At 35.8% G+C, this 17,887-nt stretch overlaps 2 protein-coding genes across 2 annotated transcripts; both read right to left on the bottom strand.

The window, feature by feature from the left end:
- Nucleotides 1-401: 401 nt before the first annotated feature.
- Nucleotides 402-8,464, bottom strand: LOC145630076 (fanconi-associated nuclease 1 homolog). Its single transcript, XM_081682318.1, has 14 exons — nt 8,153-8,464; nt 6,731-7,251; nt 6,539-6,643; nt 5,577-5,841; nt 5,413-5,475; nt 4,679-4,753; nt 4,469-4,587; nt 3,175-3,245; nt 2,995-3,082; nt 2,752-2,892; nt 2,453-2,679; nt 1,799-2,072; nt 1,479-1,712; nt 402-1,243 (listed from the first exon to the last, which is right to left on the bottom strand). The coding sequence occupies exons 1-14, from the start codon at nt 8,433-8,435 to the stop codon at nt 800-802; spliced, it is 2,910 nt and encodes a 969-aa protein (XP_081538444.1). The 5' UTR covers nt 8,436-8,464; the 3' UTR covers nt 402-799.
- Nucleotides 8,465-9,442: 978 nt separating this feature from the next.
- Nucleotides 9,443-15,425, bottom strand: LOC145630075 (sec-independent protein translocase protein TATB, chloroplastic-like). The gene is made up of 8 exons (XM_081682317.1): nt 15,052-15,425; nt 14,816-14,937; nt 11,590-11,649; nt 11,341-11,506; nt 10,351-10,482; nt 10,175-10,240; nt 9,982-10,047; nt 9,443-9,885 (listed from the first exon to the last, which is right to left on the bottom strand). The coding sequence occupies exons 1-8, from the start codon at nt 15,287-15,289 to the stop codon at nt 9,827-9,829; spliced, it is 909 nt and encodes a 302-aa protein (XP_081538443.1). The 5' UTR covers nt 15,290-15,425; the 3' UTR covers nt 9,443-9,826.
- Between the last annotated feature and the right edge of the window lie 2,462 nt (nt 15,426-17,887).

The raw sequence follows: 17,887 nt of genomic DNA, 5'->3' as shown, positions 1-17,887 counted from the left end.
ACTCAAACAAAAGATTGAAATTCTCAAATATTGAATATGAGATACTATTTAGGGTTCGTTTGGCATCGCTATGGTTTTCTGTTTTTTGGTTTTTTGTTTTTAAAAAGTATATTATATATGTCACATAATAAATCAACAATTATTTAGACTTATTAAAATCATGATAATTTTGAAAACTGACAACAAAAAAGTGGAAACACCTTTTTCTTGTTTTCTGTTTTTAGTTTTAAAAAAAAAACAGAAAACTAAAAACAAAAAATGATGTCAAACAAGCCCTAAGCTAATGGTTTAAACAAAAACAAATACTAAGCTAAAAATCAATGGCCTAACTAGTAACAGTTGCAAGATTAATAGAGGCCTAATAATTGGTTACAACTTACAATTGTCCAAAAAAGATTAAAAAAAAAAACTGTGAAATTTGGATAAAATAAACTTAGTGCAGATTACAAACAAACTCAGCTATACAAATTAAATTTTGCTATATATACTCAATCTCATATTAATAAATTACCCACTAGGTAACTATAGCAAGGTTTAAAGATAAGTAAAAGGTAAACCCTACACCCTGGTCTAAATTACAATTTAAGTCACAGAAGATGTATGCTCCATTTCCTTCCCCTGCTCCAAGCTGGTGCAGAAATGATGTTCACAACAATCATCACTTTGATCTTCTCTGTGAAGGCCAACTTCTGTAAAACTTCGAATATCCGCTTAGTCTCAGCACAACCAAAAATGCAACAGAATGATTGAGCTCTGAGATAGAACATTCATTGAATTTCAAGTGCCTGTGTAAGCAACTTCATGTCACTGCAGGAGGGATTATTTTGCAGACTTCTGCAGTGAAACCACAATCCATCAATGTAAGCAACCATGCTCGCTGTTGTTCAGAGAGTCGATCTCTAGGGCCTTTGACTTCAACAAGTTTCGCTTCACCCTTGTACTCTCCATGAAAGCGCCATAACAGTAGATCAGGCATTCCACTAGTCCAACTACGGTAATCCTGAGCCAAAAGCCGGCAAAGATTTGCTAGGCAAGGCCCACCGATGCATGTAACAGCTGCACGAAGCTCGGAAAGTGAATTCCTTTCCCAATTAACACCCCTGCAAAGAGTTCCAAAATGCAACTCCCACGACATTATGAGGATAGCCTCAGCCATACCCTCATGAATCTTTTGCAAGTGAAGTTCAATAATACTCTTTCTGGCAACATAGAAATCGTCACTGTCCATATCTAAAGGTGCATTCTGCAAACAAATAAAACTTATTTAATCAAGCACCTTAATACTTTCAAAACATGGCAGATCGAGGGAAAACAAAAATGTTGTAAAGCGGTCAATTTTTGTAAGAAAAAATTTAAAATTTCCAGCTTTCATAAATATTAAGATGTAATTCCAAAACTCAAACTTATGCCCCATAACTCGCAATTTGGCTCTACTCCTTTCAATTACAACTAAAAACAAGAGTATGAATTTGTTATACCTGAAATTTAGTGCGGAAGGTATTTGGTACATCTGAAAAAATTACATCCCACATAAGAAGACCATAAATAGTCAGCCAAATGCCACTCTCTGTATGGACACCCTGCCAGCCACCACCTTCTCCAACATAGAACTGTAAAGCAAGCTCTTCTACTCCACATTGCTCACCATCTTCGCCATAAAATCTGCTCTTCATTCCTACTTTTCCATTCAGTGGTCTTCCTTGGATATGGACCTATGTAGATAGATCATGCTTCAAGTTCAAATTCTTTTAATTTCAAGCTCTTAAAATAACAACTATTAAAATCTCTATACAGCTACCTCAGTGATCTTTCTTTTGACAGAAGCAGCATAGCCTGGGACTTTCCACCGCCTTGGTGGCTTACCCAAGCGTATGACCCGCCTCTGCAATGCCATTCTTGAGCCAGCACGAACCCAAGGGTCCAGTATCCCATCTTCTGCAACACAGAGACTCTCTTCAATACAGCCCATGTGTTCTAAATCAACTGACAATCTTAACGTCCAGTATCCCCTTCTTCCATCAGAAGCACAACTGTTGAGCAACAGCTTCAATAATTTGATGGCGTCTTGGTACCTATAAATAAAGTTCAATTCAGCTATATCACCTTCTAAAAGCATCACAAAACATCACAACTGGCATACAACTGTCTACCTTGGACAATATGTCATACAGATATATCATAGAAGAGCTGATTGCAGCACTTAATTTCTACTCAGCAAATTAAGAAAGTACAAACATGCAGAAAAAATCCAAAGGACTTGCATATATCTGAATCTTAAGTTCATGAATGGAAGTCTTCTTCACCCTTCCACAATTTAAATAAATATACCCTACACATCGAAATAACCTACGATGTGTGCAGTTGTGCACTGCCTTTTATTTAACATTATGTTCATCTGATGATTACACACGCCCAAATCATAGAAAACAATTGAAAATTGAAGCACACATACCTGCGTTCTTGTTCATGGAAGGAAACACCAAGCAAGACTATTTTAGAATTGACCCAAGCTGCAGAAAAGCACTGAAGAAATGGTGCCTCTGATTCCAAAGGCAATGATTGATCTTTAATTCTAATATAGTTTGACAATTGCGATTCAGCTATCTCTATACATTGTAACACCAATTTTGAGTTGCCTTCGTCAAGGGATTGGTCCATGATTTGTGCAACTTCAATGGCCTACACTAACAAAACACTGATTGGAAAAGACAATGTGTACACAATATTTATTGGCATAGACTAGAGGTTAACCTCTTCATAAGCAAGCAAATCACTTCTGGCAAAGAATACTGGATGGGAAATAGTACATTTGTACTCTGGATACTTGAGTATTCGCAAGTCAACTAGAAGGAAAGCAGACAGATCCTGCTCTCCATCCAGGAAAAATAATCTCTGCATAAAAATAAAAATAAAAACTGAAATATTGAATAAGAAGAATAATACCAAAAGAAAGAAAGAAAAAGGAGCCTACTATTTGCATGTCTTAGCCATCACCTGAACACGCCACAGAAGAGATTCAGCAAACGACGAAATTCGAACACATGTTGAAGTTCTATCAATCAATAGACTTGGGAGGAGTGGACTGCATAAGTACCATAAAAAGACTCATCACATAAAGATAACAGGTAAAATAAATACATATATTCCTTCAAAGTTGAACATTCATCATCATACCAGAGTCCATCTTTATATGAAGAATGAAGTGATTCAATGAGTTCCTTCTTCCTCAAACCAACTTTGAAATCCTGAGCCCAAATGAAAGCACAACTATCACAACTCACAAAACATAACATTGCCCAACTATGAGAAAAACTGAAAAACCATAATCCAATTATCCCAATGCCTTATCTTATCCCTTCTTTTAATTCTGCAAGCATCACATTTTCTTTCATAGGAGGAAGAAGAGGAGGAAAATGGAGAATCGGAAAAAGAGACAGTATCATCACAATTTACATAAATACTGTAAAATCCTCATGATCTGAAGCAGCTAAGGGTTTGGTCTAGATATCTAGCTTAAGTCTTCAGTTGAATACCAAAGTATTCCTTGTCAGGATTTTCATCTTCATGTTGAAATTAAAAATAATAAATCAATGGTTAGGTTCTCTCTGAACACCAACCAATCACTAATTAATTATCTTTCGTTTTCTTGGGTGTAAAATACAACAAATATTAAATTGACTTTGCTCTAGGAAATTCTAGCTTAATAATACAAATACTCACCAGCCAATTACTACAGCTCACAGGGGTAGAAAGGGTCTTTCAAATCATGACATGAAGTAGCCACCTTTTTCTTTCTTGAATAGAAGCTCAAAATGCTAGAAATACTATATTAAGAAACTACCCTTGTAACACATCAAGAGGATAAAATAATAGATCTAGGTCAACCAAAAATTATTAGATCTAGTCTTTGAATGTTTGGCCCGTATCTGTCCACACAGCATATCTCTTACTATGTAGTCATCAGAAGTCAAATAACTTTAGGAGCATTCATCAGGAAATCATCCAATCTTTGGAAAGATTCATCCATCATGCTCCAACATCTATACTTTGCCTCTACACTTGAGGAGAGTATTAACATAATGAACATTTATGGAGCACACATCTAAGCATTTACATGATAGTAATATAATAACACAATTCATCAGACAATATAGCAGATAGCAGGCCAAAAATAACACTGGACTATCATCAGGCCTAGAATAATTTTGCATTGAAATGACAAAAATAGAGCCCACCTTATTTTATCCAGATAAAAAAGGAAGCTAAGCTTCTTGTAATTCTTTTTCATAAGCAATGACAGAATAGAATATAGAAAAAATTGTGATTATGACAATGTGAATGTTAATGATCAGTATCATCTACTAAAACTATGGGATTAACCAGGATAAGAAGAATAACTATTAAATCAGCAGGCATCAAAGCAAATATTTTCAAAAAAATTTAATAAATAGAAGGAAACAATGAGTACCTTTTTGAGTATTTTCAAGATCTCACACAGCTCAGTCACTGTAAGAATGTGCAAAAGTTCTTCCAGAACATTGTCAATAACTTCACTCTTATAGCCAAAAGAACAAACATAGGATGCTTCTGTTGGACAATATCATACAACAGATCCACCATTCAATCTTGATAGCCAGAAATACACATCTCACAAGCACATGCTGACACGAAAATTTACCTGACAACTCATTAACTGCTTGTTGGTAATCCAATATTTCTGGATATGTAAGACTAGATATGCGAAACCATGGTCCTGAAAGAAAAATTATATTAAAAAATCCATATAGGAATAACTAGTTTGCACTTTGCAGAATGTCATTTATTCATGCATCACAACTGCATCTCCCAATGTCAATTAAGTATTCTTTTGAAGAATTAAAAGTAAGCCAAGGGAGTGATGCGGAAAAAAGAAAAAAAAAACACCTTTTATTCTTTGTATGTTTTATCATTATCTGATTATTTGAAGATAAGAAAAATAACCTATGTGTGTAAGCCCCAGAACGCTGTAGAGGGAACTTTACAAAAATATGATACAAGAAAAACACCAATGCAACTGAAAACACAATATTCAACTGCTTTCAGTATATTTTTGGCCCTGGCAATCTTCAATGCAACAGACATAAACATAACAGAAACCACAGAAGATAAAATAATATGTATACAATCAAAATAAGATGTATCAAAACATCTCCATCAAAGCACACATTGACACTATCAGTTTGTTTCACTAGGAGTCTGCTTTCCAACATGTATGTATGAACGTATGGTAAAACCTGGATTTGACGGCAACTTCCATGCTATCCAAAGGTTATATGTATGTGGTGGAAAATTTCAACAAACATGCAAATGCAATTATTTGTTTACATTTTGTGAATTCTATGAAATTTGAAAAGATGGTGACATGGATGGAACCTTTTCTTGTGTAGAGTCGTACAAAAAGTCTTTGGCTGTCATCTGACATTGAGCTGAAAGAATCTGGTAACAATGAACCATTATTTCAAAACGATCAAGTGATACAAATATGAAATAGCTGTTAAATATGGAGGTTGACCTGAGTGTAAAAGGGAATAACCTACCTAAGAATAACTTCTCAGCATCTGCGAAAAGACAAAGGTTTCCCCTTAAAGCCTCTTCAATCATGAGCCTAAAATTCTGCTGGTACTTTATGGGGCTCTGTGGACATATCTCACCAGACTTCATCAGACGAAAAATATTTATACATGATGAATTCAACATAGGTATGTCATCCTTTGCCACTTCGTTACAAGATGGTGTATTTAGGCACATCATCTCAATGGGCACAATATCCAGGGAATTTTTCGGGACTGAAGTGATGGCTCCCTGCAGCATAACATATGACAAACATAGTAGTTATCATATTGAGGCAAAGAACAATTTAAAGATACTGCCAAGTGCCAACAATGGAGTTAAAAAAAACTTGAGTTTATCATAGGCATTTCTAGTACATAACAAGCTTCTAAACAGTGTTTGCACAAGACCAACACCATCTTTTGCTTAGAACTTTGGAGGAGGAGGAGGAAAAAAAAAAAAAAAAAAAAAACCCTACCCAGAAATGTCTCCGTTTGCGAAATTTCCACCATTCTTATCTTCCTTCTTAAGATCATATTAATCACGGCATTATTGATGTTTTTTTCAATTTGAGCAAATTTAGTGACAGAAATTGGTGTTCAGGGCGAAAGAATGCAATTTTTGTCTAGGCCAAAAACATGACCATTGAAATCCAGAACAGCACTTGGGAGCAATCTTCATTGAAGATACATTTTGAAAAGTTGGATGCTAAACTTGAGGGGGGGGGGGGGGGTGGGGAGGAAATTATATAAATATAAAAGAAAAACGGTTTATACAGCAATAGCCAAAATGAATGAAAAATAAAAAAGCCAACTTAGCAAGCAAGATATTAAATTCATGGTATAAGCAAAGAAGATGATTGTTTGTGTCCCTGAAAAGGGGGAGGGTAGAATTGAGAAACAGAAGAAAATAAAGAACAAAAACATTTGATAGATTAGTAACAAACTACCTTGAAATTGATCTGATACTTGTCAATCAAAGGAGACATATACTGAGCTAATTCCCGAGGAAGAAAACCTAGGACTGTTCCACTGCCGGAATCTGGAGAAACAACCTGGCCCCAGTGGACCATACAGTCTATACCAAAATTAGCAACATAACAAGCTTAACAAAGAAGAAAACTGAGATAGTAGGTATAAACCTTGATAGCATTAGGATCTTTAATGTTGGTAGGGTCTCTGAGAAAATAAATGCTAGCTCCAGAAACAATTTCTGCTGCATCTACATACTTACGACCCACAATGCATGTCTTAAAAACCATCCCAGATAGCTCACTAAGAATTCCTTCCATATCAAAGTTTGATGCTCCAGATTCAAGGTCCACAGAATAAGTATCAACCATGTCATTTATACTATCATCAACAATGTTTAAACTATCTTCCTGTTGTGAAATAGAATCTAAAGCTAACGATGACTTCAATGAGGTTCCATCATCAGGTCCACTGATTTCACATTGACTTATGGCACAAGTTGCTTTATCATTGCTAATGCTGGCCAACTGGGGAATATCATTCTTCATGGGTTCACTGTCTTGAATCACATTAATTTCAGCAAGAACCCCCTCATCCACACACTTATTATCTTTGAGTTTCGAGCAGAAGCTGAACTGAAGAAGAGTGCTTTGACTCAGCTTCCGCTTTGTGCCTCTGACAAGACACATATCTGAAGTGATCAATTAAAAGTTAGGACAAATCCCACTATTACAAAAAAGTCGAAGCCAAATGAAGTACTAGAAACTACATATCTATTAAGAAGAATTACGGTACTTTTGTGAAAAAGAAAGAAAAATGATTTGAGCCATACTCTGTATCTAATAACTCATTAGTCATGACAAAGCCATACTACCAACATATATGTTAGGAGAGCAAATGACACAACTCTATCCTTACCAGTGTATGGTGTGAATGTATTTGACTACTTCAATGAAGAACAGACAGAATAATAATTGACTTTAGTGGTTATCGTAGACAAAAAATAGCATTGAATATAATAAGTAAGATTGCACGTGTATTAGCGATAATAGCAGCAGGATCAAAATGCAAAGATGGATTTAATACAAGAAGTAGAGCTCATTAAGGATGTCATCCTCTTAATCACAGTGACATTGGGTATTTGTATTATAGATATTATCATTTGACTTCTTTATCATGCCCATACATTGATCTTCACTACTAGCATTCAAATTCGAAGGAAAAGACAAGCGAAAAAGCTTGTAATCTTTCAACCTTTTAGGAAACCACCCCTCCAAGACCTTACACTAATCAATTGTCAAGATGAATTCGGCAACCTCGACAAAAGTTGCATCTTTGCCAATGCCAACTAAAACTAGTAAACATAGCAACCAACTCAACAACAGCTCAAGTGTAATAAGTTTGTAACTATATTCCATCAAATTCAAATCTGACAACACCAATTAGTTGCAACAAAATCCTATAAACAACATTTTCTAACCAATACCATAATCAAATAAACCAAACTTTCAGCCAAATTACAAATCATAAACTTCAATGTTCAACAAAAAATGAGATAATTAAGTAAAAATTGAAACTCAAATTAGACTAACCAAGATGTGAATTAACAGAGCGATCGTCGCCGCGAATCTGAATGCTACAAACTGGACAAATAACGAATTCATTACCAGAAGTTACAGCTTCTAAATCATCGTCGATTTTCTTCAATTCCGCCTTTGTTATTGCAGAATCATTAATTATGAACTTTTCATCATTTTCAACTTTCAGAGAATTCGACGATGATGAGGAAGAAAAAGAGAGGATGCGAGAGAGATTAGGGAGAAATCTCCTTCGTTTTCCGATTATTCTTTTCAGGCTTTCTCTTCCTCTTAGCATTTTTTTCCCAGAAATTTGGGGAAATGTGATTAGCGTAGTACTAGGGTTTAAGAAATTTTGCCCTAATTTTGAAATTGGATTAAATATTGGGGATCGTACTTGGCCTTTACCCTCTTCCCGCCATTTTTTTTAGGGATCTAACTCCTCATTTCTAAGTCTTTCCTAATTTTACATTTATAACAAACTTGTAATTTTACAAATTTGGTTAGGATTGCTTATTTGTTTATTGGATAATGAGAGAAAAGTAAAAGGTTGCACCCCGTTATTTCTGTATAATTTTACACCCGAGTGTATAATAGAAATTGTATGAGATAAGTTTTGTCCTTACTATTGCTCAAAAAACTTGTTTGTAAAAAGTTCAAATAAGCTAAAGTGATGATGAAATAATAGTCAAAGATTCATAACTTTCTTGAGGTGAGTGGAATACATACGAGTCGTGGGTTAAAAGTGCCGAGGAGGTGGGTATTAAGGACTTGGGCATTGGTGATATGGATGTAGGTTAGCCATACTCTAGTATAGGCTCTAAAAATTCTGGTATCTTTGTCTTCTTTAGGGGCCGGAGGTGGTAGGTTTATCAACCAGTTCGATGAGGGCTATTAACCTATTAGCCTCTAACCTAACTCACTTCTCTAGGTTGCTCAAGGGAAAGGAAGAAGCACAAGAAGGCACCTCTAAAAGAGCCGTGGACCTTGAGCACCACAAATGTTGGCTATGCTATGTTGATATTACACATACTCAAGTCCTATAATGTAGTCTCCCTTTTGTGTATATTATTGTGCTGATGTCACAGCCTCTGAATTCAGTCATTACGAATTTACGATCAGATCTCAAGGCTAGCGAGAACAGCAAATATCTTGTTATGAACAAATGGAGTAAGAATTAATACTTAATGCGGAGTTGTATATTAGTATGCAGTGAAAAACATAAGCTAAGATGATAAGTTTGTGTTAGTTCATTAAAATAGATTTTGAACCTTCACATTCTGTACCTCAAGTCCTCAAACAATCTATTAAAAAGAATCCTATTAACCAGCTATCCTCTCTTCATTACATTTCTAGCTTCCAGCACAAAGCATACAACAAACATTTACAAGATGAATGTTTCATCAATACAATAACAAGTGCGCTATCTAACACTGACTGATGCGACAAAATGAGAACATCTTCGGTTTTACAAAGCTCAAGAAGGTCAAAATTTCATGAACTACTCCTCTAATGTCAAAAGGCTCAGCATCCAGCAGCACGTACATTAATCTTCCCAGTGAACAAAATAACCAAACATCTAGGTGCTCAGACTGCCTCATTGTTCCCCGCTGAGATCAATAAATACACTGATCAGCAAGAAAAAAAATTCATGCAGATTGTGGGATCCAAGCAACCCCAAGGAATAGCTCATGAATCGATCTCAGATTTCTGAACTGAAGGCGCAGCAGGTGCAGTTTCTTGAACAACTAAAATCCAATCAGTTAAGCGTCAGCATAAATATTTTATTTTTTGGAGGGAAGTAGTTGGTGGGAAAGAAAAATGTAAAATTTGAATGCACAAACCTTGAGGTTGGCTGTCAGGTTCAATTGTGTTTTCTGGTGGAGATGACACATCTTCCTGCTGTACAACTGCATATGTTATCAATACAGCATCAGTGGTTTTTCCCTATTAAAACTCTTTGTTTTGATGGGGTAAAGGAGGGAGGAATGATTGCAAGTTTGCAACTACTCTGAGATCAAGTTGGAAAGCACAGACCTTGAGCTTGACTCACAGGACCAATCTGGGTTTCTGGCGGAGAGGACATGACATCTTGCTGTAAAGCTGTTTATTAACAATCTGTCAGCATCCTTTTTAGTTTTATACGAAGTATAATATTACAATCGGGGGGTCGGGAGACAATAGTGATTTGGAGTAAAGTGAGAATTATAAACCTTGCGACTGACTCTCAGGTTCAACCTGGCTTTCTGATGGAGAGGACATGGCTTCCTGCTGCGCTTTCAGCTGCTGTTCTGTAATCCTTAAGTAATCCTCGCTAGAATATGCTTTGTTAGACAGAGAACCATCTGCAGAAAAAGAAAAGCATGGGAGTCAAACAATGATGAAGTTTCACTTATTTTTATGAAAAAACAATTACATCAAGTCTATCTGATACAAATATTTATTTGTTCAAGAGGTGGTGATTGCAAAAGTATGGCCCATCTTTCTTGATGCAGCTTTCAACAGTTTCTCATTGTGTCAATCAGCATTCATGCTACAGGAATTGAAAGAGCATAAATAGAGAAAGGTTTCTAGTTCTATTCAAGCAACACGACTATTGATCATGACTACAACAGAAGACTAATGCTAAAGAGAGAGGGAGAGAGAGAGAAGAGAAGAGAAAAACAAATATAAATACACCCCATTCCTAGCATCATACGAAGTATGAAGAGCCCTTCAAGAATTTGGCTGTTTAAGCAGTATAAAGATGGGTAGCCATGTAGGTAAACTACCCTGTCTTTAGTTATTACAAAGATGGAAGATGCATCAAATCTACTCAATTAAGGCTTCTGAGTTCTGACAACAGCTTTATTCATGATCCGAGAATAAGAATTTAAAGTATTTCCTGTGTTCGACGAATCAAAAGTCAGACCAACAGCTAAGAGCCCAGTAGCTTTAGCATTTTTAGAGGATGATAAATGAGTGTTCAACCTTAAAGGGAAAAAACGTTTGGCTAATTTCTTTGTGGTGGTTAACTGGTCAAAAACATTAAGAGGTCAATGTGCTAGCTTAAGGCCGAGGTAACAGTAGCATGAAAACTTTTTAAAGCTTCAGGAACCAGGATGCTTGCTGCTTTAGCTTCAGTTACTGTATAAAAAAAAAAAAAAAAAAAAAAAAAAAAATCTTAAGGCTAAAGCTACCACAAAACAAGCCAATATACTAACTTGGGTCAGAGAAAGGCACAGTTTGAGACTCCTCTGTGCTGGAAATTGATGAATTTGGGGTGAAATCTGCTGGGTTTGATTCATATGTGGGTCTTACTTTCCTTGGCTCATCATCATCAAGACCAATTTCCCGCTCTAGGGTGCTTTTGAAATCCCTAGAAACATCCTACATAGAGATAAAATAGATTAATCGACATCACCAAGCAGAAGATAGAGTCAAAACCTCTAAAATAATTATTTCAAAGGAACCTGAAGCTCTCTAATGGTAGGCTGAAAAGCACGCAAGGTTTTACCCAGATTTCGAGCAACCTGCATTCCATCACAATACAATGTTAGAATCTATAAGAGCAAGATTCAAATGGAGGCATGTCGAAATGTAAATAACTTGACAGTAAATTCAACCACGTATATGAAAAAATAACTTAAGGTATTACATTACATTCACCTAACCTCTCTGTCCTGTCATATACATCTGTAATTCCATTTTAGGATAACCCAAAATGCATACATCTTTCTTTTAATAACATTATCTATTGATTTTCACCCTATTAACCCTTTTTAGTGGATGATATAAACACAAAGGAGAAGCATATCCATTATCCAGTCCAAACTTTAACTAGTTTCTCAACTTGAGTGTTTTGTCAACCGATACAAAGTAAACACTGCTTAACCACCTTAATTTACAATTTACAACAGGAGACCTAACACTGCAGCTCTAGCCAAGGGATCTACAATTCCATTTCTTCGTTACACAGAAGTCTATAAGTGAGAGTAATTAAGTTTGATGAGGAATCACAAGGAACACAATTACTACAAGTTGGGAGGGTAAAAGAACTAACACACTCCTTACATAAGTCAAAATCCATTGGAATGCCGGTTTGGGGAAGGAGGGGACGGGGGAGGGGGAATCATTTGAGGAAGAAACTGCCAAAGTAAGCCATGCGAACCTAAACCCATGCTGAAAAGTGAGAAGGCCACAGGAACATGTAACAGTGAAACTGAAGGTACTGGCCATGTTTGGTAAATGGCTTTTTGGTGGCTTTTTTGTTAGCTTTTGGCTTTTGGCTTTTTTAAGGGGTCAAACAGCCAAAAAATGTGTTTGGTAATTGGCTTTTTAGCCAATGAAAAAGCTGGCTTTTAAGCCAAAATGAAAAAGCTGCTTTGAGTAGCTTTTTTGTTGGCTTGTTGGCTTGTTGGCCCACAAATTATCTAATAAACAGCCAACTACCAACAATTAATTTACCAAACACTTTTATAAACAGCCAGCTTTAACAGCCAATTTCAAAAGCCATTATAAACAGCCAAACATACCAGCTGGTCAAACAAGCCAAGTGAACCAGCCAACAGCCAACAGCCACTTGCCAAACAAGGCCACTATGTAGTAACAACATCTTTAATTCTTTATCACTATGATAAATCACAAACTATCTTGCTCTCACAAGCATTCCCTATAGAAACACTCACACACATATCAGGTCAAAATTGTCAAAGCCAGACTAAATTATTAACTACAGTAGTGGTTCTAGGAATTTTTGCTGATGGGTTTGGAGTCCGAGCCAACCAATTACATTCATCACTAAGGCACGCTGCAATTATTATAACCATTATTATTGCCTTAAGTACTTTGCAGATGTTTATCTGGATTTTAAACCCGCCACTGAATAATTAAGAATTCACCAAATAAAGATGTATTTATGTGAATTAAAAGTTAATGCCATCCATTGTCCCTATAGTCCTCGTGCTGTTGTTGTTGCAATTAAAAATTGTAAATCTACTTCCAATTCTCCAAGAGTTATATACAACCAATCGTAGATGTCTAGAGCACCATAAGATCTAAGTAGTGCCTACTTCATATTGTAGCCTAGCTTTAAACAATACTATCCCTATTTCATTTCAGTATTCATAACAAAATCTTCCACCGTGTATTCATATAACGTATTACGTCTCTCCAACACCCTGCGATTTGTAGTTTTGTTCTCCAATCCCCAATCAAATATTCATCAGACCTCCTCATTTCACCCATTTCACCCGAGTTCTGACTATTATCCATCAAAACTTCTCTTCAACACCCATTTGGGAATTGCGAGTAGTACATGGAGTAGGTTGGCAGATGTGGTTACTGCCAGTAGGGGGAGGCGGTAGTGTATGCGATTGCCAACAACGATGGAGGAGGCTTTCGCGATTGCTACTTGTCAAACGCGGGTCTGGGCCGCACCCGCAAACCAAGAGAGAGAGTCTACTTCACAAGTCCAAGGAGGTTCCATCCCAAAACCATATGGCAATAGGAGGAGTAGCCCCTTAGCCTTATAAAGTGTTTAACTCTCTCTTCTTCAACCAATGTGGGACACTTGAGAGGTTTATTCTTCAACACTCCCCCTCACATGTAAGGTCCCTTTTAACTTTGTCTCATGTGATTTTTCGGGCTAGAGTGTTTCTTCACTCCCCCTCACACGGACCTACTCTTGGCCCAGTGAACTTTAGCCATTTAAGGTCCCATATCGTGGGCTTGGCTCTGATACCATGTTAGAGGACCAACTCAACCAAAAGCTTAAGCTGATGGTTGAGGCCCAGGAATATGTTTTATACTCTATCACTCCCCCTCACATGAAAGGCCCTTTGGGCTTGAAATGTGGATGCAACACAGGCCCTCTCATACCCGGCGCGAATTAATTCCACTTTTAAAGGAGGGGTGGATGAGATTCGAACCCGTAACCTTTGTGTCACGCTGGCTCTGATACCATGTCAAACGCGGGTCTGGGCCGCACCCGCAAACCAAGAGAGAGAGTCCACTTCACAAGTCCAAGGAGGTTCCATCCCAAAACCATATGGCAATAGGAGGAGTAGCCCCTTAGCCTTATAAAGTGTTTAAATCTCTCTTCTTCAACCAATGTGGGACAATTGAGAGGTTTATTCTTCAACACTACTGTTGGTAGGAGGCGCAAGGTTACATAAAGATTCTAAAAAAAACTTTGAGAAAAGAAAAAAAATCTACATGTGTGTTTGCGGAAGCATAAAAAACTTTGTATATCCCGCCGGTGGGTTTAATTTTCTAACCCACCGGCAGGGTGAGAATTTTTGTATATGATCCCAAGATCTAACCTAAGCTGGGATACCATGTCAGAGAATATAAACTCCTTGATTAGAGTGATTTCCATTGATCAATATTTATAGGGTTACAATGAGAAACCTAATCATATTAGGTAACTATAAGATATGTATAGATATCAAAGATAATCTTATACAAAATATATCCAAAACTTAGGATGAGAATATTCTATGGATGGATATTCTCTATCATATATCAAAGCTCGTCTACTTCTCTAGCAACTTAATCAACAACAACAACCACACTACTATTCAATCAGCATAATCAAATTAACACCCATTATCCCATTTACTATTAAAAGCAACATATATACTGCAAAAAATTCAGAAAACTGAAGGAAGAAAAACAGCTAAAAAAGAAGTAACTAACCTCAGCAAGTCCTTTAGGCCCAAACACCAACAAAGCAACAACCCCAATTACCAAAGCTTCAGGAGCTCCCACACCAAACAATGAAGCATGAACAACCTTCCCTCTACATTTAGCTCTCTTTCCTACAACTCAAACCCAATTCCAATTTCAGCAAGTTCATATAAAATCAAGCATACTTACATCCAAAAACAGCATAAAACAACAGAAATTCAATAACCCAGATGAGAAAAAATTACCAATTTTTTGAGGTTTTGCTGAAATTGAGATACCCAAGTGTTTCAGACCATTCCAGGGAGTAAAATTGCACAAACCCATTTGAGAAAATCGTGAAGAGGATGAAAAATTGAGGGTTTTGAGGCATGAATTTGTAGAAGAGGAACAAGAACAAGGAGGGAGAGAAAACATAGTTGTTTTACTACTCAAAGATGATGAGCAATGAAAAGAAACAGTACAAAGTGCAGAAGAAGTAGCCATAGATTCTGGGTAATAATTTCTTAAGCAGTTTGAAGAATTTGTGGTTCAATTAAAGTTTTGATTTGATTTTCATGGATTACTTGGTGATGGGCACTAGACATTTGGGTGAAATTGGACAAGAAGAAGAGGGAGGAGAGAGAAAATGTTGAAGAATCATTGATAGTAGATGCTTAAGATTTGGGCTGGGTTGACCGTACAATTATACAAAGCCATAAATCATCAAATTGTTCTTGGAAAAGTATGATCCATCAAGTATATATGTTGGGCTTTTAAAATAGTGTTATCTCAGATTTAGTCATTTAGCCATTAAGGATAGATAAAGGATGATTTTGGGTTGTTAACTAAGGGTATGTTCTGATATGATTATTTTCAGTTCAGTTCAGTTTAGTTCAGCTCTAATCAGTTCAGTTCAGCTCTAATCAGTTCAGTTCAGTTCAGCTCTAATGAGTTAAGTTCAGCTCTAATGAGTTTAGTTCAGCTCTAATCAGTTTAGTTCATCTCCTAATTTCCTTCTTTTATAAAATATTCATTTCAGTTCAGTTCAACTCAATTCAGTCAATGAGAACATGCCCTAACATATTTCCTCATAATCTACAAGTTCAAATTAGGTGCATTTTATGATTTAGAAAAAAAAAAGAAAGAAAAAACTTATTGTGATGTTATTGGATTAATGGATTCCTCTCAATGTAAGTTATCAAAATTTATCAATTCTATAATTTTCACATATAAGTTGAAGAGGATATTGATAGTCAAATATGTACATTAAAGGTCATATAAAGGTACGTAAAATTAATAGTCAAATTTAAAGGTCATATATTGATAGTCAAATTTATCAGGAGTGTAGGATGAACAACTTATCAAACTAAACATTTGAGAATTATTAACAAGACTACAATCACCTTATTAAAACTAATTCAAGTCAAATTTCTAAGAGTTCGTTAAAGAGCTCCTATGATCAAACATATGCAAAAGCAAGAAATAGAGAATTTGATACAAAAGTGTGATGCTTAATTTCTTTACTCGTGATGCATATCTATTATTACTAACTCCTGGAAATTTGGTGTTTAAATTTTGAACTTCCTAAATTATCCTAAACTCTTTATTTTCTTAAACTGAAATAAATTTTATCATTGTTAATTAAGGTCCATCAATGTTAGCGTGTACAACAGTACAAGTTATTTTTTGTAACCTTATACATGTAATTTTTTTTTTCCTTTTTGTATACATGCATACATATGATTACAATATCTTTTAATTATGACTTTGCATGATCAACTAAAATATAATACTACCTCCGGACTAAATTACTCGCAATTTTAGAATATTTTATATCTTACAAATAATACCCCAAAGTTCGCTGCGAGTAATTTGAAACGGAGATATTATAAATTAGATTTCTTACAAATGACCACTTGGGGGGTGAGAAGACATGCATAAACAATGCGCAGAAATTTTGCAAAAAAAAATAAAAAAATAAAAAACAAAAAAAAAAAAAAGAAAAGAAAAGTGATGGACAACAAGCAAACAACTTTCTCAGTGTTTTCTAGCAGTCTTGTTGAGTTGCTGCTATTGGCAGTTATTGCCATGCATGCACCTAAAGCACGTATATTGCCGTATGCTTCACTCCACAAACATAAACTTCTCTTTGTTATTCACTTTTTTACTTGTACGAGTTGCTCAAACTTGTTCCAATCCTTCTTGACCTTGGACCCAACCTTGCTTGTCCCACCCATGCATAAAACCCATGCATGCATGCATCTTTATGCCGGCCTTGTACTAACCAACCATGTAACCGACGTAGCTAGCTTGACCCGACTCTAATAAAAGCCGCCTAACCTATCATTATAGAGTATTGACATAATACAACCAACAAGATTAATTAGCTACATATGGCCCAATCTTAATTATTCTCATTTTGTACACAGTATCAATAATAACTTAGAGCAACTTAATCATTATGAACAAATTGCAAAATTACATATATACTCGGTCACAAAGATAGTATTGAAGATAATACAAATGAGTGTGTGTGACGACCATACCCCCAACCGACCCTTTGATTTTCAATATATAATATCAATTATTATAATATGTGCATGCCAAATAGTTTGCAACCAATCCGATCCAAAATTTGTCATCACATAACAAAACATAAGACAAACACCCACAAGTAGCTAATAAGATTCACATTTAATTTAAATGATACTCCTATATTATATGAGTCTCTTTGAAATAATGTGTCTATAGTATACATATGATCTAAACAGAAGTAGCATTGATGTGTCTTGTAATAAATAATCGTGTATTGGGTATATATATTAATATATACTTCATGTAGAAGTAGCTGTTAATTGTTCAAATACAATGTATTAAGTGTCCATACTATGGACCAACCACTTCACCTACTAGCTAAAACATGTGGTATGCTGCTTAAGCCTTTACAATGTAGGACCATATATATATATATATATATATGATATCGAAATTTATAAATAAAATTTTATAATATATGATATCATTTATCACTAGGATTAGCTTAACACCTCTAATGAAAGCTCCAGCTAGTGAAATATCCCACCATCTATCCCATCTATAGTG

The sequence above is a fragment of the Chenopodium album genome, chromosome 5 (genome assembly GCF_948465745.1).
Source record: "Chenopodium album chromosome 5, dcCheAlbu1.1, whole genome shotgun sequence".
Classification (NCBI taxonomy): Eukaryota; Viridiplantae; Streptophyta; class Magnoliopsida; order Caryophyllales; family Amaranthaceae; genus Chenopodium; species Chenopodium album.
Note: the sequence above shows the minus strand (reverse complement) of the source record. Positions and strands in the feature narration are given on the sequence as shown.

Excerpts from the sequence above, each read along its gene's own strand:
- LOC145630076 (XM_081682318.1), bottom strand. The coding sequence starts at position 8,435 with ATGCTAAGAGGAAGAGAAAGCCTGAAAAGAATAATCGGAAAACGAAGG. Across the intron at positions 7,252-8,152 it reads CTCTGTTAATTCACATCTTG|ATATGTGTCTTGTCAGAGGC; the intron begins GTTAGTCTAATT and ends TGATCACTTCAG. Across the intron at positions 1,244-1,478 it reads CCTTCCGCACTAAATTTCAG|AATGCACCTTTAGATATGGA; the intron begins GTATAACAAATT and ends ATTTGTTTGCAG.
- LOC145630075 (XM_081682317.1), bottom strand. The coding sequence starts at position 15,289 with ATGGCTACTTCTTCTGCACTTTGTACTGTTTCTTTTCATTGCTCATCA. Across the intron at positions 11,650-14,815 it reads GGCCTAAAGGACTTGCTGAG|GTTGCTCGAAATCTGGGTAA; the intron begins GTTAGTTACTTC and ends GATGGAATGCAG. Across the intron at positions 10,048-10,174 it reads TCCTGTGAGTCAAGCTCAAG|TTGTACAGCAGGAAGATGTG; the intron begins GTCTGTGCTTTC and ends TAACATATGCAG.